The sequence below is a fragment of the Amyelois transitella genome, chromosome 19, assembly GCF_032362555.1.
Source record: "Amyelois transitella isolate CPQ chromosome 19, ilAmyTran1.1, whole genome shotgun sequence".
In the NCBI taxonomy this organism is placed as follows: Eukaryota; Metazoa; Arthropoda; class Insecta; order Lepidoptera; family Pyralidae; genus Amyelois; species Amyelois transitella.
Window position 1 is genome coordinate 7,158,752 of NC_083522.1, and position 26,127 is coordinate 7,184,878.

The 26,127-nt window shown below is 36.2% G+C and overlaps 1 protein-coding gene across 1 annotated transcript in view; it reads left to right on the top strand.

Annotated features, from left to right (window-relative positions):
* Positions 1-25,341, top strand: part of LOC106132582 (receptor-type tyrosine-protein phosphatase kappa) — a 112,646-nt gene extending 87,305 nt beyond the window's left edge. The window contains exons 4-17 of the mRNA XM_013332032.2: positions 6,334-6,452; positions 10,524-10,611; positions 13,307-13,383; positions 15,680-15,814; positions 20,238-20,375; positions 21,074-21,240; positions 21,582-21,717; positions 21,995-22,244; positions 22,520-22,596; positions 22,669-22,800; positions 23,077-23,205; positions 23,613-23,800; positions 24,994-25,129; positions 25,212-25,341. Coding sequence (XP_013187486.1) covers positions 6,334-6,452; positions 10,524-10,611; positions 13,307-13,383; positions 15,680-15,814; positions 20,238-20,375; positions 21,074-21,240; positions 21,582-21,717; positions 21,995-22,244; positions 22,520-22,596; positions 22,669-22,800; positions 23,077-23,205; positions 23,613-23,800; positions 24,994-25,129; positions 25,212-25,292 — 1,853 coding nt within the window. The 3' untranslated portion in view covers positions 25,293-25,341. The remainder of the gene's footprint in view (positions 1-6,333; positions 6,453-10,523; positions 10,612-13,306; positions 13,384-15,679; positions 15,815-20,237; positions 20,376-21,073; positions 21,241-21,581; positions 21,718-21,994; positions 22,245-22,519; positions 22,597-22,668; positions 22,801-23,076; positions 23,206-23,612; positions 23,801-24,993; positions 25,130-25,211) is intronic.
* The last annotated feature ends 786 nt before the right edge of the window (positions 25,342-26,127 follow it).

Consider the following 26,127-nt stretch of genomic DNA (forward strand, 5'->3'; position numbering starts at 1 on the left):
TTAGGCCCGTGTCTTCGGCCGCTTAACGCGAAACGTCCGTAATTTTATGAATTCGTGTGAATTTCGAAATATCCGTTCTTATAGTGCACCGCTTACATATGTATAGTACCTACATGCCAAATTTAAAATCTGTAGACAAAAAGTTGAATATGTCAGTCAATTACAGGCAGTCAGTTCCCTCTTTAATAAATTTATACAGTCTGGAGTAATTGAGAATATAATCAGTTCATTGCACTCTCACACCATAGCATAATAAACAATTAGAACTGCCATTGAACCCAACAGATATTCTAACAAACCCAGTCAGCAAATCGATGTCCGAATTGGTGGAAAGCCAAGTAATTGACAACGGCTCCGGCCATTATTTGGCTCGGACCACAGACATGCATTTAGCTAGACCAAAGTGTCATGGGCTTCATCTGACAAAAATAATTTTGCGATTATCAGTTTTGAAAACACGTCCTTTACGCTTCAGTCGACTACAGCGATTATTATTTAAACATAATAGTCACGTCTATATGTGATGTTTTACATTTTAGTTTTCGTTATTGTATCAACTGTTAAACAATATTTTCAAAATTTTATATTCTTGTTGCTAATTAAAAAAAAAAATATTCAAAATTTTTGAACTCCACTCAATATATTAATGTTTTCAACTAAGAATTTGAGTATGTGGTGTTTACCTTCAATGGTTTGCACGTTTAGCAATTAAATTTAACATTTGTATTAGATTGTATATACTGCTTCAATGTAGCAAACAATGACCAAATAAATAAAATCAGAGTCAACAGGATTGAAAAGACTGAAGCTGTATGGCTTAATTATGGAATTGAGATTCAAATACAGTTTGCTAGCCCACCGCCTAAATGACGAATCCCAAGTTTATGAGCCAATAACTAAGTTGCCTTTTACGACATCCAAGGGAAAGACATTAAAAGAATATATTACTTAAACTATGACTTAGTATTGTCGTGCTGTATGTGACAAATTTTGGTCAAATCAAAACTCAGTGGATTTTTAAATATAACTATCTGTAAAAAGATACATTTTTACTTTTATAATATTAGTATGGATAGTATGGTTTTGGTCTGTTTGCATTCACAGAAAAAACTCTAGTTTTATAATATATCATTGTTAAACTGGCGTTATCTAGCTAGAATTTATGTCTGTGGCCGGCACATTGACAGCGGAATTTAACACAAATGCAATTCCGCGCCGCGACATCGCATCGAAATAATCGGATATTTGAGCAGACCTCAGGGACCGAATCATTGTGATAGCCGGAATAGAACTTTTTGCAACAACACCTACATACCTTGAATTAAATTGACGTCCGATGAAAATGCTGCAGTGTAGTTTGTTCCGCCGCTTCTACTACACATGCGCTTTGGAAGCGGTAGTAGTTATAATTCGATTTAAGTTATGTGACGTCAATAAGTGATACCTTGTATCCAATTTTGAAAATTATTCTATTCTATTCTACTCTTGAAACTTATTTAATAGCCAACAGTCGTATCAAATATTTTACGAACTCCCATCAAATCGTACACAACTTGTTATACTCTGCAATCATTATGGGATCTTAACTTTATGCGATGCTATACACGGGTCATAAACAATAATAAAATAGCTACAACAGAACGCAATTTAAAAGAAACATGGAGCAGCTAAGTCGTAAAGCGCAGATAATCCGCATGGTAACCGCAACATTGCGAGTGTACGCTATTGCGTATAAGTATAATTTTAAAATTAGCATAAAAATCCTAAAAAATGCGCGACGAGTACGTGGTGTTGATTTGAAACGTTAGATAAATTCTGTATGAAGCAACTTATATTATCCAGGACTGCGTAAGAACATACATACATAAATATAATCACATCTATATCCATTGCGGGGTAGACAGAGTCAACAGTTTTGAAAATGCTGATAGGCCACGTTCAGCTGTTTGGCTTACTGACAGAATTGAGATTCATATAAAGTGACAGGTTGTTGGCCCATCGCCTAAAAGAAGAATCCCAAGTTTATAAGCACTTTGTCGCCTTTTACGGCATCCATGGGAAGAGATCGAGTGATCCTATTATTTTTCTATTGGCGCCGGGAACCACTCGGCACATCTTGCTAAGTATCTAACGAGTATTAAATTCCTGGCTTATATCACACTATGTACATACGAGTAAATCTCAGTTTGGTTTGAAGGTTCGACTGGTAGAGAATGCTTCATGGCACTGTCCACCTGTATATTTTACGTGAATAAAGTTTAAATAAAACAGCTTATCTTATCACTTTTGATCATGGATGAAGAAAAATCTCGATGCCTTACGGAGGGTACAATCGGGTCAGATATCACCAAAATGATAATGATTACTGTATCTAACTAAAATTCCAAGTAAAATTAAAGCTAACACTACACAAATCTTTAGTTCTAAAAAAACTTTGTATCACATGAATAAACAACATCGTATTTATTGTGTGAAATCAGTACCGGATTTTCCTATTTCATTCGCCTGTATTGTACTGTGATGGGTCCGTTTTATGTCCGCGTCGTTGGCGGCTTTTTTAGGTTCAGTTCGAGGTTTTTATTATCCGTAAAACATAGACGGCGCAGAATAAAGTTATCACACAATTTACTTATTTTCCTACAAAACAAATTAAGAAGAAACAAAAGTGCAATTAAAGATGGAACGCTTTGTTAAGAGAACTAGCTGACGGCTTGAATCACGCCTATAAAACCCTTGACAGATTCCAATAAAATATTTAAAAAATAATTGCGTATATATCCAGTCTTCCATCAGTCAGTCCAGGAATGAATTTTTGGTGTGTATTTTTTACAGTCGTAAATTTTTATGTATGATAAATAAATATTTATGTACGAGTACACTTCTGTACTGTCTTTAATTGTAATTCCGGGGTGGCTCGGGAGACACCCTGGTGACGTATTCCCTACATTTTGAGAGTAACGATCCATCACGTCTTGATATCCCTGGATTACAGTCGATGAGTGCTGTAGCATTAAGTGTCTCCCTCAGGTAGACTTTTACCACTATTTAATAATATTTGTTGAATGTTTAAAGAGTTGCTCTCCGTTTATTTCTTATTCCCGTGATAATTTCGAAATACTCTTTCCAAGGAACATAGATATAATCACGCCCCATTGCGGAGGGTAGGTAGAGATTTAAGAATTTCATTCGCCATGATCCCTGCATTCTTCTTTCGATTCATCCACATGCATCATTATCATCTTGCATGCAAGCTCGCCTATTTCAATTTCCAGATATCGTCTCTTATAAGTTATTGCATAATAATTGCATTGCATTACTTATATCAAATAATTACAAAGTTAACTCTTAGATAAATCTTACAAACAAAGAAACAGAAACCAGGAATAACATTGCCGTCGATAATCCCCCGGATAACTTTATCAATCTCTTGAGGAACTGTGGCGAACCGATAATTCGATAAGCAATAAAGACTACTACTACATAGCAATCAAATCTGCAAGCAACTACATTCCAGTCACGAACAGAGGCGGGGAAAGAAGTATTTCGTAATAAACCGCACGGCATACTTATACATACATACATACATATGGTCACGTCTATATCCCTTGCGGGGTAGACAGAGCCAACAGTCTTGAAAAGACTGAATGGCCACGTTCAGCTATTTGGCTTAATGATAGAATTGAGATTCAAATAGTGACAGGTTGCTAGCCCATCGCCTAAAAGAAGAAACCCAAGTTTTTAAGCCCATCCCTCAGTCGCCTTTTACGACATCCATGGGAGAGAGATGGAGTGGTCCTATTCTTTTTTGTATTGGTGCCGGGAACCACACGGCACCAGCACCAGCATACTTATGTATAAAACAATACTTATAAGTAAAGTGAAATGTGGCCCGGGCACATGACTTAGTACAGTACTAATTATATTAGGTGTACGAGCTTCGCTGGTCGAATCGGCAAAGTGCTTGGTTAAAACGCGTGTTGCGCAAAAAGGCACCGGTTCGAATCACACCGCGGTCGTGAACCAATGATTATTTTCGAAGTTATGTACATTAGTTTGAATAGTAACCAGCGCTCTAACGGTGACGGAAAACATCATGAACAACATACATACATACATATGGTCACGTCTATATCCCTTGCGAGGTAGACAGAGTCAACAGTCTTGAAAAGACTGAATGGCCACGTTCAGCTATTTGGCTTAACGATAGAATTGAGATTTAACTAGTGACAGGTTGCTAGCCCATCGCCTAAAAAAGAATCCCAAGTTTGTAAGCCTATCCCTTAGTCGCCTTTTACGACATCCATGGGAAAGAGATGGAGTGGTCCTATTCTTTTTTATATTGGTGCCGGGAGCCACACGGCTATCACACATCATGAACAAACACATGCACATTAATGCAACTGGATGTATAACCATAGATCCAATACGGGTTGGGTTCCCCCGCAAAGGTTATGGAGGTCACACGGGAGTCGCTTCATGTAAAAACCTGACTCACCCGATCCAGTGTCCATAGTCAAGTGCTTATATTATCTTATCTTTCAAAATATTATCTTTCGTTATTAGTGCATGGCTAATAAACTTGTGATTCTTCTTATAGGATATGGCCTAGCAACCTGTCACTTTTTGAATATCAAGTTCATCATTAAGCCATACAGTCATACATAGCCTTTCAGCCTTCCAAGATTGTTGCCTCTGTCTACCCCGCAAGAGATAAAGACGTGATTATGAATGAAGAAGAAGAAGAACGTGATTATGAGGACCTTTCTCTGTTCATGAAACTTTCAACTTTTCTCTTCAATAAAATTTATAGAGGTTAAAATATTCAAAATGGTTCTTCACGTTGTCATAAACTTTCGAAAATTCATCATAAAAATCCTTCATACATAATACTTTGCTGACAAGAGCTTTCCCGTGTATCAAAGCCGCCGTAAAATTTGTCGATTTGAACAAGTTACGTGAGGTAATAAAACTCTTATATCTGAGCAGACATAAGAACAAAGGAGGGCTTAATTTAGATCCCACTTTTTTGTTTTTGCAACAAATTTTGTTCAGCCTTTCGCTCTTTTGAAGTCGCAACGGGATTATATGTTTTGTTACGAAATTGTTGAAAGACAATGCTCACTCAAAAAAGTCGTTACATTTTCCATGGAGATAGGCAGATACTATTAATTTCTTTTTGCTTAGATTTTTTTAAATACCCTTTAAATACCGCTAGTAAAACTAACAAATGCCTAATAAATATTTTAGGATGGGAAAGCGCTTTCTTACCTAATTATTATCTTTAAAGTCATATCTACTAATTTAGACTTATCTGGCATGTCAGGTTAATTTCAGATAGACACAATTTACTAACTAATAACAATAATGATTCCACGTCGTTCTCCTTTATTTATAAAATATTATTCAGACTGGAAACTAAACAAAACAGTAGAATTTATAAAACGCTAGTTGTTGCAATATTTGAACACCGGCTCTCGAACGCTCAATAGTGATTTTGTTTGCAATCGTTTTTCCAAATCCTTTAAACCATTCTAGCCCGCTTAAATATAAACATCTGCATTGATTGAAACAGAACTTTGTGCCAATTTCGCCGATTCTTGTTTTACCGGTGATTCTAAATTTCGAATGCTTTGACATTCGAAATTTAGAATCATATATAGGTAGTTAAATAATAGTTTTCTTTCGCTCGTTTGTTTTTTTTTTTTAGCCAACCAGTGTTGAGACAGTTACTTGTTTAGCTTTTGGATAATTTGACTATTAAACGTCTTGGCCTCTTGACATTTTTAAAGGTTGATGTATGAGGAAGATGTTTTGACTATTGGACAATTGACTTATCATACCTTTACAATAAACTAATCTTCAGCAAAGAAAAAGAGAGAAAAGTTTTTTGTCCCACTTATTTTAAGGGACGTCAATACTAAAAGGCGGATTTTCCTTGAAATCTCCGAAACAAGTTCGGACATTCTTTTAATTGCTTCGAAAGAACTTAACAAGAGCACTTTTAATGGCTCGCCATTAAGGGACTGCTTGATTGACGCTATTCGACTTGACATCACGTCTACCATTACAAAAAGAGTCACTATGTACACCTCTAAAAATATTTTTCTATATTTATTGATGACTTTAGTTAAAAGAACAAAGTGTCTTAAACATCAAATTATAATTAATTGTTTAAAAAGTAAGTGCAAAGTGCAAGTTGACAACAAAAAAAAGTATTGTTTTAAAAAAGTTATATTTGCGAGCAATTCATAAAATGAAAACCAAACTAAGCATACAAAATTTATAAATGATCTCGAATTATACAATCGTATTTATTATTTGTTTTTTCCACAGCGGATGAGAACGGGTCCATATCGGAGACGATTCCCGACAAACCGGTGGAGATCAAGAATTTCCCGAAACTCTGCGAGCAGCGGCGGAAATTCCCAGTCCTCTACAAACTCGAATTTCAAGTATGTGTTATACTTATTCTTTGATTTATTCGAATTTGAAATATGTAAGTAATATATGTATTTGGGGCCAAAAACTCCTCGTATTTGTGAGTGTGGAGATGACGTACCGGAAAGCCCCCCGCGAGATGGACCGATAATCTGGTGAAGTCCGCGGAAAACGTTGGGCGCAAGTCGCCTCCAACAGAGCTAGATGAAAGTTATTAAGCCAATATTCAGCAGTGGACGTCCTACGGTTGAATTGATAACGAATAAATTACATATTAGTAATAAAATGATGCTAATTAAAATATACCGTGTGGTTCCCGGCACCAATACAAAAAGAATAGAACTACTCCATCTCTTTCCCATGGATGTCGTAAAAGGCGACTAAGGGATAGGCTTACAAACTTGGGATTCTATTTTAGGCGATGGGCTAGCAACCTGTCACTATTTGAATCTCAATTCTATCATTAAGCCAAATAGCTGAACGTGGCCATTCAGTCTTTTCAAGACTGTTGGCTCTGTCTACCCCGCAAGGGATATATTCATTGCCTAGTTATTCAAAAATATTAGTCTGTATAATGGACACAGTAACAAAAGTACCTACTCCGGAAATAAGTATATTGAGAAATAGATCCACTTTGTGAACAAAGTGTTCTCACCATTATTTGCACTGCAGACTGAAACTTATTTCTTGAAACAATAAGATGAAAGCATGTTCTCTGAAGCCACAACAACCATTCTTGTAATTGCATTCACCCGGGTTATTCTCCCGGACAAATAAACAATGCAGACTTGGCAGTTCTTACTCGATGCACATGCAGGAATACGAGTATAAAAAAGAGAATTATTCCGAGCGAGATGAAAGTACACTCAACTAACAATTTTAAAATGTTTTTTTTATAACATACATACATATAATCACGTCTATATCCCTTGCGGGGTGGACAGAGCCACGTGATGACAAAAGTTATAAATTATTAGCTGAACGTGGCCTACGTTCAGCTAATCATTTAAAACTTTTTTTAATAACAGGCAATAGAAAATCTGCACATTCTAAATGGACTAAAAATCATTATCATATATGAGTTGAATTAAGTCACTACTTTTACCGTTGATGTAGGTATATCCATGCTTTTATTATAAAGATTTAAAGAGTATAGGTAATGAGAGGCTTTTGATAAGACTGTTAAGAAATAAACATACATGAAATTACGTCGTTACCTGTTCAGCTATATGCCTTTATGATGGAATTAGAAATATGTAAGAAACGAATACCAAAAATCTGTATCACATCCCGAACAACTCACAAGCGTTAAGGCTAACCATGAAAATTTAATCGTAAAAAATACGATGAACTAACAACGTAAGTAAGTAAAAGAATTCCAAACGAGATAAGTTACGGAAGATGATATTTCTCTTATTGAGTTTACCCCCACCACTCGTCACAATGTACCACCACCACCCAACTCATTCAATTAACTAGTTAACGCTACACCGCCATGGTCCAATAACTTTCAGCTTGTGAAAATAAAAAAGAGATGGTCGCCATTGTAACGAGTAGATTGCAATCATTCATCAATGTGGCTGATTCATATTGAAATTCTATTTTTTAAAAACTGAGTAATCTAGATATGTAGGGACCATGATCCGATTTGGGTTAGGTTTCCCTGCAAATGTTGCGGAGGTAAGACGAGAGTCGCTTTGTGAAAAAACCTGACTTACTCTAGGATCATGGTCATAGCACCCCGATCTCCTCTCAAGAGAAGTGAGGATGTAACCGGAATTAAGAGAGAAGATAAACATTCAGAACTCAGGCCAACCAGACAAAGTTTAAAAAAAGAAAATATCTTTTTTTTATTTTTCCAATTGGAATGATTAGATTGTTTTTAATTCCTAATGTGATGGTTTGTGTACTAACGAAATCGAAGTGTAAAAGCTAGTGGTTCAACTCCTATCATTACCTTTAGAATTTATTTGCATACAAAGGAGCCTCATTTGAATTCCTCCGTCGGTTAGATAAACGCTGCATAAAATTGATGCAGTCCGCAGTAATATATTCAATACTCTTTAGCAAATGAGGCTCCAAGACTTTGTACCTGCAATTAGTGAACTACAACATTAAATTTTCGCATTTGTTTAGAACTTCGTCTTCTCAACAAATGCTAGTTGAAATTTAAACTTCTATTCATAGCATATTTGTCAAGTTGTATTTTGCAAACGAGTTTAGATATACATACATATAGTCAGTTCTATATCCCTTGCGGAGTAGACAGAGCTAACAGTCTTGAAGAGACTGAGAGGCCACATTTAGTGAATCATATTACACCCTCTAGCCTGGGTTATCGAGTTATTATCGACGCCAAAGGCCAGCAATAACGGTTAAACGTGCCATCTCATCTAAACTGAATAATAACAAAAATCTTGCACTTACTAAGAATAGCTGCATACTTACATAATATAATCACCTCATCTATCTGCAGAGGAGATCGTGATGCGTATTCGATAATGTTCCTTTTTTTTAAATAAGAAATTCGAACTCATTCTAATTAGAGCGAATAAAACAGTGAAAAAGTTTTTCCAAAGAATCGTTTATTTCCCCTTAAATAACGTACCATTAAAAATTCGTTATTTTGATACTGTGTTCAAATTGCCTTTCTTTGTACCTAAAAATTAATTTGTTTTCTATAGACAAATCATGTGGTCAAAACTTTAATTAGGTACGAGTATCTTTCGTGAACTAAAAAGAGTCTGAATAACATAAAATCGGTGCTCTTAAAACTATCAGGATGAGCACTCATTCTCTTCAACTAGGATTAAGAAGTTTAAAAGTCATCTAGGCTAAGAGCTCGGTGCAGTTTTTACTGCAGAAATCCGAGAAACCCAGCGGGCAGTTCTTTATTAAAGATATCCTCTTTTAGTTTTAGGAACTACGCAACTAATAATACTGTGATGTAATTAATTACTTTTTTATTTGATCAGAATAATGGTAATATAGTTTTTGAGTATATATTATACATACACACACGTCTACTCGTATCCCTTTCGGGGTAGACAGAGCCAATGGTCTCGAAGATCATGGAAGGCAGTGGTAGTGAAATTGAGATTCAAAAATGGTGACAGGTTGCTTGCCCATGATATAAGAAGAATACCAAGTTTATAAGCTTTATTCACTTTTCCAGTGTGACACACAAAGTTTCTTTTCACAACCAAACCAGCATGTAATTTATGTTTGTAACCCGTTTTTGAACGATTTATAGGTATTATTTTCTACCAAATCACTTTGGTAAGATAATAAATAAAAACACACTAGAACATATTTCTTTGAAATATTTAGGACTAACCCAACTCATAAAATATCCGGGGTTAAGCCAAGCTGACGCGACCTACTTACCCCAGAGACGGGGTTAAGCCAAGCTGACGCGACCTACTTACCCCAGAGACTGCTAGCCTTAACACCCTGGAGTTTAGAAAATGATACCTGGATTAGACGCGAACAGTCAGGCTTTTTTAAGCAGTTTAATTATATTTACACTGAAAATGTAATAGTATTTTATTAGCTTTTGCTTAATTTATTAAGGAGCGTAAAGTAAATGGGATATATATTTAAAACTTACAGTTCATTTAACATATCTACCTTTCAATTACAATTTTATAATATGCATAGGCTTCGAATAAATTAACTAAGTAAATAAAGTAAAAAGTGTATACGGATTGACAGATGAACATGATGTAAGTTAACGAATATGAGTTCAATTTTTTTTTCATTTGGCCACATACGAATCCCTAAATTTGAAAAAAAAGTTTGAACATAAATCTAAACATTTGATGTGTCTTAATTCTTTGTAAATATTTATTTTGTAAATAATAAAACCAAATAGAAAAATTAAATCAATAAAGTGATTAAGGTCACTACAAGGCTTAACTCAATTTAGTTATGTAGGTACTACGAAACCCAATACACACAACTGTTATTTAATACATTTTATATTTATAGAAAAATACTACTGTCAAACTCAATCTAACTTACATATAAAGCGTAAACTTGTCACTATCGCACGTATAAAATAACCTTTTTTTGTTTTGTTTCAGACGGCTGTCAAAGTGGAGACGCATTCGTGTCGGCACGCTACAAAGAAGACCAATTTACACAAAAACCAAAACCAAAAAGTTATACCTTGTAAGTATCATTTCATATTATTAAGTAGAAATAAAAAGCACTGAAATATTGCCCTTGGCTTCGCTAGAGTACTTTGTCGTTTTTTCGTACATCTCAGGGGAATTTATATTTTTATTTTGGGCAAGAAATATCTGTTGGGATTGTTCTTATAGGCGTTGGGAAAGCAACCTGCAACCTGAAGAAGAGATTGTTGGCTCTGTCTTCCTCGTAAGAAAAAAAACGTTTTTGTATGTATATAAATATTGTGATATTGTGATGATTTCAGAAATGCTACCGAAATATTTTTCCTTTCTGACACAATAACGTAATAATTAAAGACAGTTTAGTAGCTACACTTGCCGTCAAGTGTACAATGGCGGACCCTACAATTTGTCGCGTAGAAAGGGAACTTGACAACAAAGACCAAAGTTGGGAACTTTTGATAATGGTAGTACACGTTGCATTGTGTTAACGCTTAATTGAAATGTGACATTTTAATACAGCTTCAACAGTTAAAATGACGTATAAAGTATAGTACCTGGTTGACCGAGCGGTACTGCGGTCATAAAAACTATATAAAATAGTAAAAACATCTTTCTAGGGAAAATAATAAACTGCTTACGTAGATCTAAGCTTCAATATTTTTTTTTCGAGTAATATTTTATATTTTAATGCTAATCGATATTACGATAAGGATAGCTACTTGTCTGTTGATGGGATACGTATTTTATACTTGTGTGTAACTCACTTCACTATGCACAGAGTATGAGTTGGAATATAATTTTATTAAAAAATAACTCAATTATCGTCAAAAAACTTGGATTAAGAATGTAACCTTGTATAATTTGTTTTGGTGTCACAAATGTAATGGCCGCCATTACATGAAACCCGGAGAATAAACGAAACGCTTCATAAAGATGATAAATTATGTTATTTTCGTGATGAACTACTGAGTTTCGCACGCGAAGTAAAAACATGTAATGCATATTGTCATGTCTATGTCTAATGGGGTAGACAAAGCCTCATATGTTGTCCGATGCGGTAGTAACTTTTATTAGAATTTATTTTTGATGTAACGTGACGTTTTGACAAAGCACCAAATTTTCAATATTAGATTATTTGAAGAATACATCTAAAATTTTATCTTGCCCGACGTTACGATTAATAAAATATTTCCATATTATTATATTTTTTGCTCCCAGACCAAAATAAATTTAAGAAAATGTTTGCGCAAAATGTTACCTGGTCGAACTAAGCCGCGAGTTACGTCCGTTTCCGCAAATGAAAACGGTACGAAGCCTTGCCCTGACGGAGTTTGAGAACAATTGCGAATTCTGTAAGTCCCATTTCAATTACCAAAAATAAAGAGTCTTGCCACAAGTTAAACGAGAATATATTAAGCGTTCATTGTTATGCTAATTACTTATCGAGCTCGCAAAATAAGCCCGCCATTTTGTCGTCAACGCATACATAATTTTTGATATAACATCGTATACCTACCAATTATGACTTGTTAAGCGAGATGGCAGGTAACAAATTAATAGAAACTTACATGCTGTGCCGATTCCATGTAAGAAAAACGAAGAATAAGAACCACTAACAAACAAATAAGTAATCGTGTTGGAATGCCTTGCGATCCCATGATGTCCTCAAAATGGCAAGAAGAGCGCACGGAGTGGTTTTAATGGTGGGTAGGTACACTCTTCCAAATGAAGACCCGGGGGGTCGTCTTTAAAAAGTATTAGTTTACTTTTATTCTTTTTCATATTTAATTATTTACTAGCGATGCTCCAATGTGACCTTCTGTTTAATTATAATTATTTTGTATATGTAAGCTATAAAATATTCAAAAGATTTTGCTTGAGTAAGAAACAGGAACAAGTTGTCACGTTATATAACTAATTTGTTTTTGTTGTTAAATACAACTGCTATGCGAACTATAAAAATAAACACCGCACAAAATGATTAAGTTATAGATATAATTAAAATAAAACCTTCAAATTTGGCTGGACGTAAATAATAGCCCTTTTTTATTTTTTCATATTTCTGTTTTTTTTTTCCATATATAATAAAGGATTTCTACGCATACTACAAATTCTTATATTGATAAATGAACCAACAACACTGACATCAAACGCTGTATATATTTAAAATATGATATTCAATATTAAAATATTCACCGCTGGCATCAAAAGAATTTCAATTTTGTGTTCTATCTTCCTCTTTTATATTTTAAAAGGTGGTCTTTGGGGAAGAATGTTGTTAGAATGTTTAGTTGTAATATTTTTTGAATTCTTATTTTCTTTGTTACTTACTATATATAAAAGTCTACTTTGTATTGACCGTTATCGGTCAATTCATACTCGTAATACCTCAGTGTTTTGTTAACGATACTCAATACAACTGTCATCCAGCTTTCTCTATCTTTTCAAGACTGTTGGCTCTGCCGTTACATTGACGTGACGTTTGTATATTTGTAACGAACAAATTCAAAACTACAGGACTGATTTTCACAAAATTAAAAAAAATGACCTTCAAAAGTGATATAGGCTACAACTTTTCTGGAATTTCCCACGGTAGCGAAGCCCCGCGCAAATGCTAGTAATATATATAATGTGCTTATATTAAAGTTAATTAATTTGTCTTGTCTTTCTACGACTCGAGCTTATGAGTCTCCTGTAAATTTTTAATTAATTAAGATATTGTTTGTTCACAGACGACTACAATCGAGTGGTGCTAGATACCGTAGACCGGGAGCCTGACTCCGATTATATTAATGCTTCCTATATAGATGTGAGTATGAAATAAAGTTTATTTTTGTCTGGTTAAAAAGAGTAACGCTGGAAGGAAATGACAACGAAAAGGATGAATGTACCTTGAACGAATCGGGGACTTCCACACATACAGATCAGGAAAAATACGTGCTCAGGCACGGCCAAGATTAGTCTTGACCCAAAATAATGCTCTTTTATATAAAAATCTTCTATTTATCTAAATTTATTAAAAAGGAGACACGGACTTAGATAATGACGCACAGCCCAGTAAGTCAGACCATCTGACCTGTAGGGATTTCTAGAAATTTCCGCTGGAGAGACGAAACAGGAAATAAATTCTTCTTTCATTCAATGAAATGAAATTCTCCGCGGGACTTAAGTTTGGAAAACAATGTCGATGTTTTCTATTTAATTCCTAGACAAAGTAGTAGGATGAAAAGACTCAGTAACATGAACTCTGTGATTTGATTAAAAACTGATTTCAGTTCACATTTCAGTGAAATAAAATATATTTGTATATGAATTTTTGAAAGTATAAATATCTATTTCTTCGATATGTGTATGTTTTTCTGGTTTCTGTTTGTACGTACTAACATATACTCACGTCAATATCCCTTGCGGGGTAGACAGAGTCAACAGTCTCGGAAAGAATGATAGGCTACGCTTAGCTGTATGGTTATGATGAAATTGAGATTCAGATAGACTGAAAGGGCACGGTGAGTTATATAGTTCAATGATGGAATGGCCCAAAAGAAGAAGAGAAAAAGCGAAAAAGAAAACGAAAAGAATCCAAGTTATAAGCCTTTAGACGCAAGAAATGGCGTGGTCCTGAACTAATGTGCCGGGAACCACACGGCTTCTGTTCGATTCTTCCTCATTCTTATCGTTCTTTGATGTTATTGGAGTCTTAGATGTTCACCTACTTTATTACGTTTCTTTTTTGACTCATTATCCTTGAGACACCATTTTCGAACTACATATATTTGTGTGATTCCTCCTTTTATATTTATTTACCTCCACTATGTACTATAATTGTAGGCCACTAAAGCAACCTAACCCAGGATTTTTTTCATAACTGGACGCCGCCGTCCTTTATAACGTCATGACTTGCGATAAGAGGGATTGACCCTTGTCATCTCAGAAAGTATAAGTATGCTCTTGGGCCGGCATTGTTGGGCACCAATCCGATTGAATGTTTTTGCAAATATTTTACTTACATTGCATTGATGCAATGACCAGGATGGAGGGAAGATTGTTTCTAATATTAATCCTCTTTACGAGTAAAAGCCTTTTTAAAGCGTGTGAGTGCATAGATATCGCTGGAACTGGCAAATATTAATCATCATTATTATTCAGAGTAAAAACTAATTTTTTTATAACAAACTCTCTTTGTGACTCTTTCTCTCTCACAGCGTATGTGTGAGTAGGTTGATTAAGCAGTGCCCATAAAAAAGTTAATTATGCAGGCGAGAGAGGCTTTTTTGGCCATTTTTTTGCTTACAACTCTTTGCCGCTTGATTTTGCCAATATTGGCATTCTTTGACAAGGGTTATATGATCAGTTTGGCGTCAGTTCAGTCCATCTGCTTGGCCCGGCTAAAATGTTTTCGCTTTTGTTGGGACCAAAGAGAGAGTCGGCAACCCTGATTAGGATTGATTACACGAAGATGAACAGAATATTTAATTAAAATTATATACACACCGGTGTATATCATGTGGGAAGATAAAGCAATTACAGTTAAGAAATACCTAATTATTACTCTTTCCGTGATCATTTTTAATTGTTAGCAAGAACCATTTAAAAAATCTTCAAGACTTGGAGCGTCGGTGGTCGAATTGGTAAGGTTCCATGTGAAAATGTGTAATACTCAGAAAGGCACAGGTTCGAATCCCATCTCGGTAACAAAGTCTATTTTAGAAGTTATGTAGTGCTCTAACGATGAGAGAAAACACCGTGAGGAGACCAGCACATTCAGGCAACTGGATGTGTAACCATGATCGATCCAATACGGGTTAGGGTCCCCTGTAAAGGTTTTTTTTATTTTATTTGTTTCAGCTATATGTTTATTTGTCACTAGCTGTAAAGGTTAGAAAGCTCAGATGGAAGTCACATCAACAAGTAAAGGCATATCCCAGGCTCCTCTCCAGAGTGGTGAGGATGCAACTGAGACTAAATCCAGGAGGACTAAAGCAGTAATCCAAGCCTGCGTTGCTCTATAGATCTCAGTTTCGTAACGTCCCAAATTGAATCTAGTAATGTAATTTTTTTCATTGTTTCCATGTGCAGTTATTTATAACATAATGTTTTGTTCGTAGAGTGTACTAAAACCAAACGCGTACATAGTGACGCAGGGGCCAACCGAGGACACAGTGGTGTGTTTCTGGAGAATGATCTGGCAGGAGAGGGCGGCGGCCATCGTCATGCTCACCAAGACCTTCGACTTCATCAAAGTGAGTCACCATTTTTTGTTACCTACATATTCGCCTTGGTGTATGTATATACATGGCTTAATTTTTATTCGTTATCAAGAGATTCCCTAGAAATGGATGGAGTGTCAGAATTAGAGGACACTAAATTTTGTAAAGTCAAGTAGTGCGCCTTTAAAGAAAGCAAACTCGAAAGCATCTTTTGTAATCGACTTCTTTAATTAATTTTGATGCCCATTATTTTATGTTTAATTATTAAATTAAGTCCATTAGCCAAAAAATAAATAATTGTTGGCCATATTATTAACAATGCACAACGATTTTTTTTAAACTGTATATTAATCACATGAGGACAGTCAGTGTAGCTTGGAAACTGTGTAGATGTCACTGCTACGAAACTCGTAGCACAGCTACGCATGGCGTCTACGACTCTGTACTTGCTACGCGTTTTCTACCTCCGAAATTTTTTTATATAAACGTGCCCTAATATTAAATTCTAAGCGTTTGACTTAAATTTTATGCGTTTTTTATACGCAGTATATATTTCAGTGAAATTAAGGAACGAGCAGTATTTTCTAACTCTGAAGTATCCGAAAATAAATTTATTAGCTATTGGGTCTTAAAAAACAGCTTTCGAAAATCCGATTCCTCGGGACAGAAAAGTTAAACATACACAAAGACAGAAACAACACAAATTTTGATGGAACAAAAACAGGATTAAATCTTATTAAGTAAACTCTTTGTTTTGTTATTGACTTGTATAATCTGCCAAAAATTATTTTATTTCGAAGATAAATTGTAAATGTTGCGTTTGAAAGGTTGATCTAAAAATAAGATGTTGTTTTTCCAGCTTTCTGTCAGAAAACATTTTTACCAACCAAGAAATCATTATTTCTGGAGCCACCTTCCTTATTTCTTTAGATATAGACCATAAGTTAACTCAGAGCCAATTGCTAACATATTCTCTCTGTAAATTTTTATTTCTTTTCTTTTATTTTATCATAATCTAAATTTACCTGATTTATTTTAGTGATAAGGTGGCCTATTGCTGCAATGTTTTTACATAGTGGTTAGTATAACATGTCAAACAGTAGACTTTACGCGGATGAGATGATGATGACGATACTTAAAAAGTGAACCAAAAAGTGGGCCGTTATAAAAATTTTCACACTGTCCGTGACATCGTAACGACAAAATTTATCATAATCTCCCAAGTTTATTCCCGGTTGTACACTTAGCGGTAGCGCTCGAGAATGGGCTTTAAAAACAAATTATCACAAGGGAATTTCGGATTCCATTAGACGCAATTCGGTCCCATCACGATTATCCTGCAAGTTTGTCTCAATATCGCGGGCCATTTTCTAACAAATTGACTAGTACGCCTACACCAGTAGGGTGATCGAATTTCGCCCTAATGGAATAAAGAAAATGGGTGTGCGTGACATACAATATCTTGGTGGAGATCGGTTTCCCAATGATTTATTTTTACTTCACACCTCGTCACAGATTAATACAAACCTATATTATTTCTCCAAACGTCGGTGGTGGTTGCTATAATTAAGTTTTTGACTCCAAGATTTGATATAGACCTATTTTTATTATGTTTACATCATTCTTTTATTCGTTCAGGAAAAGTTGTACGAGTGGTACGCATAGCTCAATTCGCTGGATTTATAATTTGGCAAGTTTGTTCCTTACCAGGTCTAGTGGAATTCCTGCGGGAATTTCTTAAATTCCCCCGAGTGGGGATATTCACGGGATTTATTATTTCACTTAAGTGAAGCTTGCTTGAATAAAAGAAACTTATGTGACCAACACATGCAATATATTTCAAACTGTTTTCACAATTTCAGCTAGAGCGCTCGTGGCTTCACTAAACCCCTCTGAGGTTAAACGTCTGGGTTAGAGTAACTTTAAGCCGCGTCGCTCTCGAATTCACGCGCCTCTGAAATATTCAGAGAAACGACGAACAAAACAACAGACAAATCCTTCACTCTCTTTCTGGAACCAGTGAAGAGTTTAACATTTCACATTTATGTTCAGAGTTACGCCTTCTGACGAATCGTATGCTTTGTATTAGTTCATTATTTGGGATTGCATTATATTTTTTTTTGCATTATTATTAATTTAGAGATTTAACAGATTTATTAATAGTCACATATCACATATTTATCCTTCATGGAATAGTCAGAACTTGTCATAAGATTAAGGCCCTGTTAAACTGAATGCCTTAATGATGGAATCGAAATTCAGAGTTAGTGACAACATCGCCTAAAAGGATAGAAGAAGAAGTTACCAATAGATTGAAAACTTGTGATATAAATATATTTGGAACTAAATATATTTATATCACAAGTTTTGGAAGCACAGGAATCTGGAAATTTCAAAGGAACAAATATTAGACTAAAGATTTATCATGGTGGTCGGAGATATAAAATACCTTAAAGAGTAAGGCAATTTTTTTTCAATATTTCACTGGTTAAAATTTATATTGTTGTTTTTGAAATAAATAAATATGAATATAGAAGCACTGCGCAAAACTTAGTTCTTAACAAAATGTGGGTAAAAATAGTACAGAATAAAATATATTTCCCATCGATTAATTTGAGCAATGCGTTGTAAAAGGATCTAAACATCAAAGAAGATGTGTTCCCTCAATCCGTTTAAGATGTGCGCTTGAACGAGCTCGTACCTTCAAGGTTTGAAGTTAAGTCAATACATGTACAAGTACCTACTTATCTACATACACAAGGGTGGTTTAAAAGCTTAGTAAACATTTTCTGTTGGAGATTTTGGTTCACATTGTGCCCACTAAGAGAATTTATTTTGCGAATTAACTGTCAATTGGAACTATCCCTGTATCTGTCTTCCCAGATACATTCAACTTGGGGATTATCAAGGCAAGAGTGAATTGGCATTGAGTTTGCGTGCACCACCTTAGTTAGGTCTTATCTTGCTTACCACCAGGCGGCTTTATCGCATTATGCAATTTCGTCCAGGCAACAACACACAACAAGAACATTTCGTGAGAGAGAATTTGCTTGCGGAGAGGTTTATATTTTATTTTCGTCGTTCATTGTATTTATAGCTTCAAAACATGAGACAGTGACATCGATATCTTTTAAGAGGATACAAAGCAATATCGCATCCTCTGTTTCCTATAATGATGCACGGTGTGAAAGAGGACGAGTTACCCAGTGGAGCGGTGAGCAAAAATTTGCGAATATTTTTCGCTCTATTTGGCGGCGTTAGAGCCGCAAATAGCGAGATTCCCGAAGAACAACCCATGTGTTTACAATCAAGCTTTCCATCCGTTCACAAGGAACACATTGATAAATAGATTTTTCTTTATTTACACGTATAATATATTCGATACACTGCGCTGCCTCGAAATGCCCGAATATTTGTATAGGCTAATGTATATTCAAAGTTTCTCGTATATAATGTATATAATTCAAATAAAAGCCCGTGTATAATTAAAATAAAAATACCCCAAATTAAATTACAATTATCTATTCAATGGGTTTGATCGGAAATAAATAAAATATGAGAATCATTACGTGGTTCAAACTAATTTTATTGTAACAACTCTGCAATCTCATGTCCGAGTAAACGTGGCTTTCTTAGGCCTGCGAATATTGGCTCTTTAAACTTGTATGTACGTGGAATGTGTGTAATTTTAATAAAGATTAAGTATTTATTGTAGGGTTGGTTCTGTTCACTTTTAATTTGGGATCTGCGCTGCTCGTCCAATTTTCTTTACATTATGAAACGCCGCATGTTCCTAACTAGAATATGCGATGGGGCGATTTTTAATAAATCTAAAATGGCGGAGTTGCTTAATATTAGTTCGTAGTTCCCGTCGTAAAAATAAGTTTCTTATTTAGTCTTCATTGCAGGAATTAAGAGAGGAGAGGATTGTGAGATCATTAAGTGATTCGTCCCTTTTATATGGGAACAAATCACTTAAATTGTGTTATCCAAAAGCACGTTATTGTAATCAGATGTAGTTTGACCTACGGTGATGAAGCATTTTTAATAAATTATTAAGGCAAAAGCGTAATATTGTTCCAATTTGTTCAGATGCCAGTGGACATGCACGTTGAAGTCAGGTTGAGGTTATTTATATTATCTTGAGGGTATAACAAACCTCATCACCGCCCCAGGACGTGATATTATATGTAGTCTTGCATTTGTTACTAGTGACAACATTTACGAAATGCCTTTTGGTAACTGGTTCAAACCCTTTGGTTAGATTTCCCTGCAAATGCTGCGGAGGTCAACCGGGAATCGCTTCGTGAAAAAAATCTGACTAACTCTATGATCATGGTCAAATTGCGCACCTCGGGATCCTCTCCTGAGTGATGAGGATGTAACCGGGACTCAAGCCAGGAGGAAGAAGACTAAGTTTATGAACAGACGTATTTATTTGATGATTTTTTTAAAGGTAATGTGCGTGCAGTACTGGCCTCCAAATAAGGAGAAGGACGAGACTTACGGCGACATCAGCGTCGGCATCGTGCAAGAGGAGGAACTGGCTAATTTCCACATACGCACCTTCAGGCTTTACAAGACTGAGAAAGATGTAAGTATTCAATAATGAAAAAGAAGAATAAGAAGTAAAATCAATTGTTGACTTACCCTTATTTGAGATCTTTTTCTATATATAACCCCTAAAAATAAAATCTTAATACCCCTAATTTTTACTTTAATACCGTTGCTAATGGTGTTGTATTGAAGAAGAAGGTATTTCATTTATTTCATTTAAATCGAAATCATAATTAGATTAAGTTCCATGATATCTTGATAAGTACAGAATTTTAATATTTTTATCAAGTTTTAAAATTGAAAGATAAATTTACATACATACATACATATCGTCACGTCTATATCCCTTGCGGGGTAGACAGAGCCAACAATCTTGAAAAGACTGAATGGCCACATTCAGCTATTTGGCTTAATGATAGAATTGAGATTCAAATAGTGACAGGTTGCTAGCCCATCGCCTAAAAAAGAATCCCAAGTTTGTAAGCCTATCCCTAAGTCGCCTTTTACGACATCCATGAGATAGAGATGGAGTGGTCCTATTCTTTTTTGTATTGGTGCCGGGAACCACACGGCACGGGAGAAAGAATTAAAGATAAATTTAATTAAACAAAACTTAAGGTACGTTTGTACAAATAATTACAATGGTGGTCTTCATTTTTTAAACTGTTTTACCTAAACATGATGCTATACCTTAGAAGATACCGGAATAACCTGACAATGGTGACGTTTTTCCAGGTGGTGGTGGAAGAACGTTTCATCCTACAGTTCCACTACACGCAATGGCACTCTCACACTTGTCCGTTCAGCAACGCTTTATTGGAGTTCCGCAGGCGGGTCCGCGCCGTCGTCGGCCGACGATTGGCCACCAATCCCGCCGCTGGACCTATGGTAGTTCATTGCAAGTAAGGACATATCAAAACTATATATAATTTTCTGATCATTCTTTTACTTTTCCCACTTTATGTTTTGGGTCTAATACCTATATGTTAGTTTTTATATGTAAGTATAGAATACCGATTTCGATAGTTTTCTCTGCTAAATTATGTCATTTGCCATCATTTGACACTCTTAATTCTGCCTTTGGCAAAAAAAAATTTGAATTTTATACAATATTTATTCCCCTTCGTCAAAATCATTATGGGGAATCTTCCCATATTTTTTTAACTGATCTAGGAATGTTTCTTACTAAACTTTAAAACCAGAACCGGTTATCAAATACCTTATCCTAATTTTCCTCTTTTAGTGACGGAGGAGGTAGATCCGGAGTCTACTTAGCAATTGATGCAAATCTCGAATTAGCAGAAGAAGAAGACTGCTTTGATGTTTATGGCTATTTGAAGAAGCTGCGACAATCTAGAAAAGGCCTTATAGAAAACGAGGTATTGGAACATAAATTTGTTTCAGAACTAATTTTCATCATATCTTAGAAACTCTTATATATATCCGTTCTTGGCTAGAGTGGAGAATTTTTACAAATTCTCTTCTCAAAGTTGCAGATATCCTTAAAGTTTTACATATACATAGAACTTGGCATAGACAGTAATTATTCCGATTTTGATCTCATAATTTAATCATATAAAAAGGCTGAGAATACCACTGCAACACAAAGATGATACAGAGAGAGCGTCATTAATCAAACGTCTTTCAAACCAACAGGAACAATACAAATTCGTGTACGACACATTAGAGGAGCATGTCGTCTGCGGCGTGTCCTGGTTTCCTGTGTCGGAACTGTCACAAAGACTGAAGCAGAAGTCCCAAAGAGACCCGGTGTCGAAGCTGAATGAGTACCAGAAGGAGTACCAGCAGATCTGCAAGCAGACGCCGAGGTTCACAATAGGAGACTGCGCTGGGGGTCACAGGGGAGACAATAGAGAGAAGAATAGGGACGTTCTCGTGGTGCCACGTAAGTTTAGAAAGTTCACTGACAATATTGAAGCTAATATTGAATTAAGGATGAATGAAGCTAATATTGAATTAAGGATGAATGAAGCTAATATTGATAAAAGAGGCATTGGTTAATTAAGCATTAGCTCTGAGTGATAGTTTGATTTTTTGAGGTAAAGAGAGCAGATTTTCAATAAACCTAACATAAGAATTATATAATTCATTCTTACTAATTTGTTATATTAGTTGCATCAAGTAAGTTAACAGGTTTTTAGAACAATTGTTTCTTTACAGCTGACAACTTTCGTCCGTACCTAACATCATTCCAAGGAAACAGTTTTACGGACTACATCAATGCCGTATTTGTTGATGTAAGTTGAGTCCTTAAGTTTTTGGTTATTTCTTCCCTACCAGGTCTATTTTTAATAAGTATTTGTTTCTAGGGTTACACCAAACCACGCGAATATATAGTCACGGAATGGCCTCTTATAATGACCCAAGGAGAATTCTGGTCTTTAGTTTACGACTACGAATGTGCTGCAGTAGTAGTACTATGTGTTCCTCCTAAAAACTCAGTAAGTATTTTACAATACCTGCCTAAAATATTATACCATTTAAAGTAATAAATAAGATTTATAACTAACTACATTTTTCTAATACCAATATCAATTATGCTAGATTTCAAATTCACCTTTGATTACTTTGGAAGTATTATTTACATTAAATATTTATTTGTCACAAATTTCATTGAACACTCCCTCAATATCACTCTCTCTCTTTCTTTTTCAGTTGGTAGATTTTTATTACATGGTTAAAAAATTAAATTATTATAATTTGGTTTTAACTTACAGCAACAATTTCCTCCTTTCTGGCCTGAAGGGCGCCACTCCAAGAAGTATGGCCCAGTGTTCACGATAGACCACGTCTCTCATAACCACTACACTAATATCAAGACCTGGATATTTAGGATTAACAAGAAGGTTTGTATTATAATAGTGATTGTATTATTAAGTTTCCATAAGTATATCAAATTTAGTTTCTTTAAAAGAGAACTGTTTTTCAACACCCAAATGCAAACTCATGTCAGAACATCATCATCTGAGCGTGTTTGCACCCTTAGCGATGTTGCTCAGAGCTCAGCAACCATCACAAGCGAACATAGGTGATTTGACGAGCCTACTGAATTTTTTAAGCAATCTTTTTCCTAGAGCTAGACCAAACCCTATCCTGTGAATGATTTATAGATAGAAAATTGAACTTAAAATATTGCGATCTATATTCTTAAACCTGAACTTTCAATAGCAGACCTAAGGCCCCAGGAATAACAGATAATAGGATAACTGAACAACACGCCAGTATAAATGAACATTTCAATACTCTCCCATAGATCGTGTCCCTAACAGAGTTGATGGCCGGTGTCAAAGCTCCACCGAAGACGGTACAGCTGTTCCAACTGACGTGCTGGCCCATGGGCCACAAGGTGCCGTCGTCGACCAACTCGCTGGTGGAACTCATGAACATGGTGGAGCGTTGGCGGCAACGCACCGACTATGGGCCAGTTTGTGTGGTTTCGCCGTAAGTATTTCTGCCACAAACTGTATTTTCCTCCTGTCCTCCTTCTCTTTGGAGAGGAGCATGGGGTGTGTCCTTTGATCATGATCCTGGGTTGCTTAAAGCAGGTTTTTACACAAAGCGTCTCCCGTATGACTTCCACGACCATGGGAACCTAACCCATATTGATAAGATAAAAGCTGCACTTTATGAATGTGCCTTTAGCAGTTGCGATTTACGACATCCGAAAGAGACGGTTCTATTCTTTATATGGCCTAATGTCTAACAGAAGCGAACTTTCTGCAGGTAGTTCAGATATATGCAGATCGTAATCTAAATTACATTAAATTGATTAATACAATTTCTGGATAATATCTTCATTCAGTTTTACTATACCAAGGTTATGATAAAACATTGTATAGGAGTATAGAACGTGGTTTGCCAAATAATAACCACCTGAAAAATACATCATCCATAAAAATTTTAAATTCCATTTTAAAATAAAACCCAAATGTCTATTTTCTGTGTACTGATTTGAATATGAATTTGCTTTTAATTATATAACTAAAAACGGCAGCAGTAGTTATACAACAGTTATATAAACGGGTTACAAGTTCCCGAAGCAACAACCCTCAAAGTCAAATTAGAGAAAATTTCATACGGAATTACGTGGAACAAATTAACTTCGTTTTGATTACAACGTTATCTCTTGTCGCTTTAGCTGCTGTAATCCGGGCTAACGAGAAGCCTTTGAAGTTGGTACAAATATCAATGGATTTTAATGTAGTTTTAATGTCGGTGTGGAATAGTTGCCCATATGAAAAAATAAATTTTTAGATAGGTATTTAAGTAACTGACTCGTAAAGGTTTATGTTGACATCAGCAATTTTACTAAGTTCTGGGTACAGTAATTCATTATCTTAACTTGTTTATTGGCTCGAGGAATAATGCCCTAGCATTGAGACAAGAAGTTAAATTTTTTAGGAAAAAGATAAGCAAAAGCTATTCGAATAAATTAAATATACTTATTAATAATCATGAAAACTTAACTGTGCGACCGAGCTTAGCTCGGTGTTTTGTAAACTGTTTCAGTAGATATCAGAAAAACTAGTTTTAAGTAAAAAAAAAAAAGTTTTGATACCTAAATTCCATGAAAGCAATTCAAGTGTTCGATAAGATCAAAATTTTTTTACCTTCTTTATTCCTTCTTATCTCAGAGATGGCCGCAGTCGTGCCGGCGTGTACTGTGCCGCCAACGCCTGTATCGAGCAAGTCATCAAACACGGAGAAGTTGACGTTTTCCAAGCCGTCAAGACCGTTCGCCGGCATCGACCACAACTAGTCGAGAATATGGTGAGAATCATTTAAATCCGAATATATTTATTGTAATAATAAAGTAAAAACATTATCATTAATTTAATTTCTTTTGATGCAGACCGAATACAAATACTGCTATGACCTCGTGCTCCACTACGTGCTGCACTATTTAAATAAAGATATGAACGAAAAGAAGTGAGAGTGCGAACTCAAGGACGAACTCTGGTTCATCGAGTTCGGGCGCGGCGCCGCTCTGCCCACCACGCCGGAGGAGACCAGCCCATCAGCTAAGCGCGCCCCGCAGCCCGCACGCCCGTCCCGTCCACGCCGTGGTCTGTCGCTGGACCGCTTGCTGCCTTTAGCGCGACCGCCCATACCGCATGCTGCCACCGTTGAAGCTCAACCGCAGCGCCCGCGCCGCGATCGTCCTCCATTACGCCGTTCCATTCGACTCGAAGATGAGGATGGAGCGGCTGAGGAACGACGACGCGTCTTCCATCACGGGCCACGCGCTCCTTCCTTCGACGAGGGAGACGCTAGTGACGGCCACGAAGAGTGCGACTGCGTGCGGACATCGCTAGAGCGCTCTGGGCCATCGACAGACACGCCCCTCGAGGACGAATACGAACCGGAGTTCGCCATCTCACCACCGGCCGCCGAACCGACCCCGCCCCCGCGGACGCTTCGCGGCGTTTCTTCTGATCGGGTTCTGGCCGATCGGCACGACGGACCGTTTGTACCACGCGGTCCAGCCCGAGCTCATTCACAAGGTGTGTTTGAACGGCGCTTGCCGAAAATTTACAAGTTTGGCTTAATGGATAAGTCGAAAAGGGCGAGTTCGAGTGCTCTTTATGAACGAACAGACCGGTCTCCGACTGAAGCTTTTTATAATGCGACTGGATCGACACGTCTTAGTTCCCAAGAGTTATTTGAAAAATTTTGTTCGGAAGAGTTTACGTCACTTTACGGACGGGAAGACTACCGTCGACGACGACCTCCGCATTCTAAGTCAACAGGAAGTAGTGGATCTGACG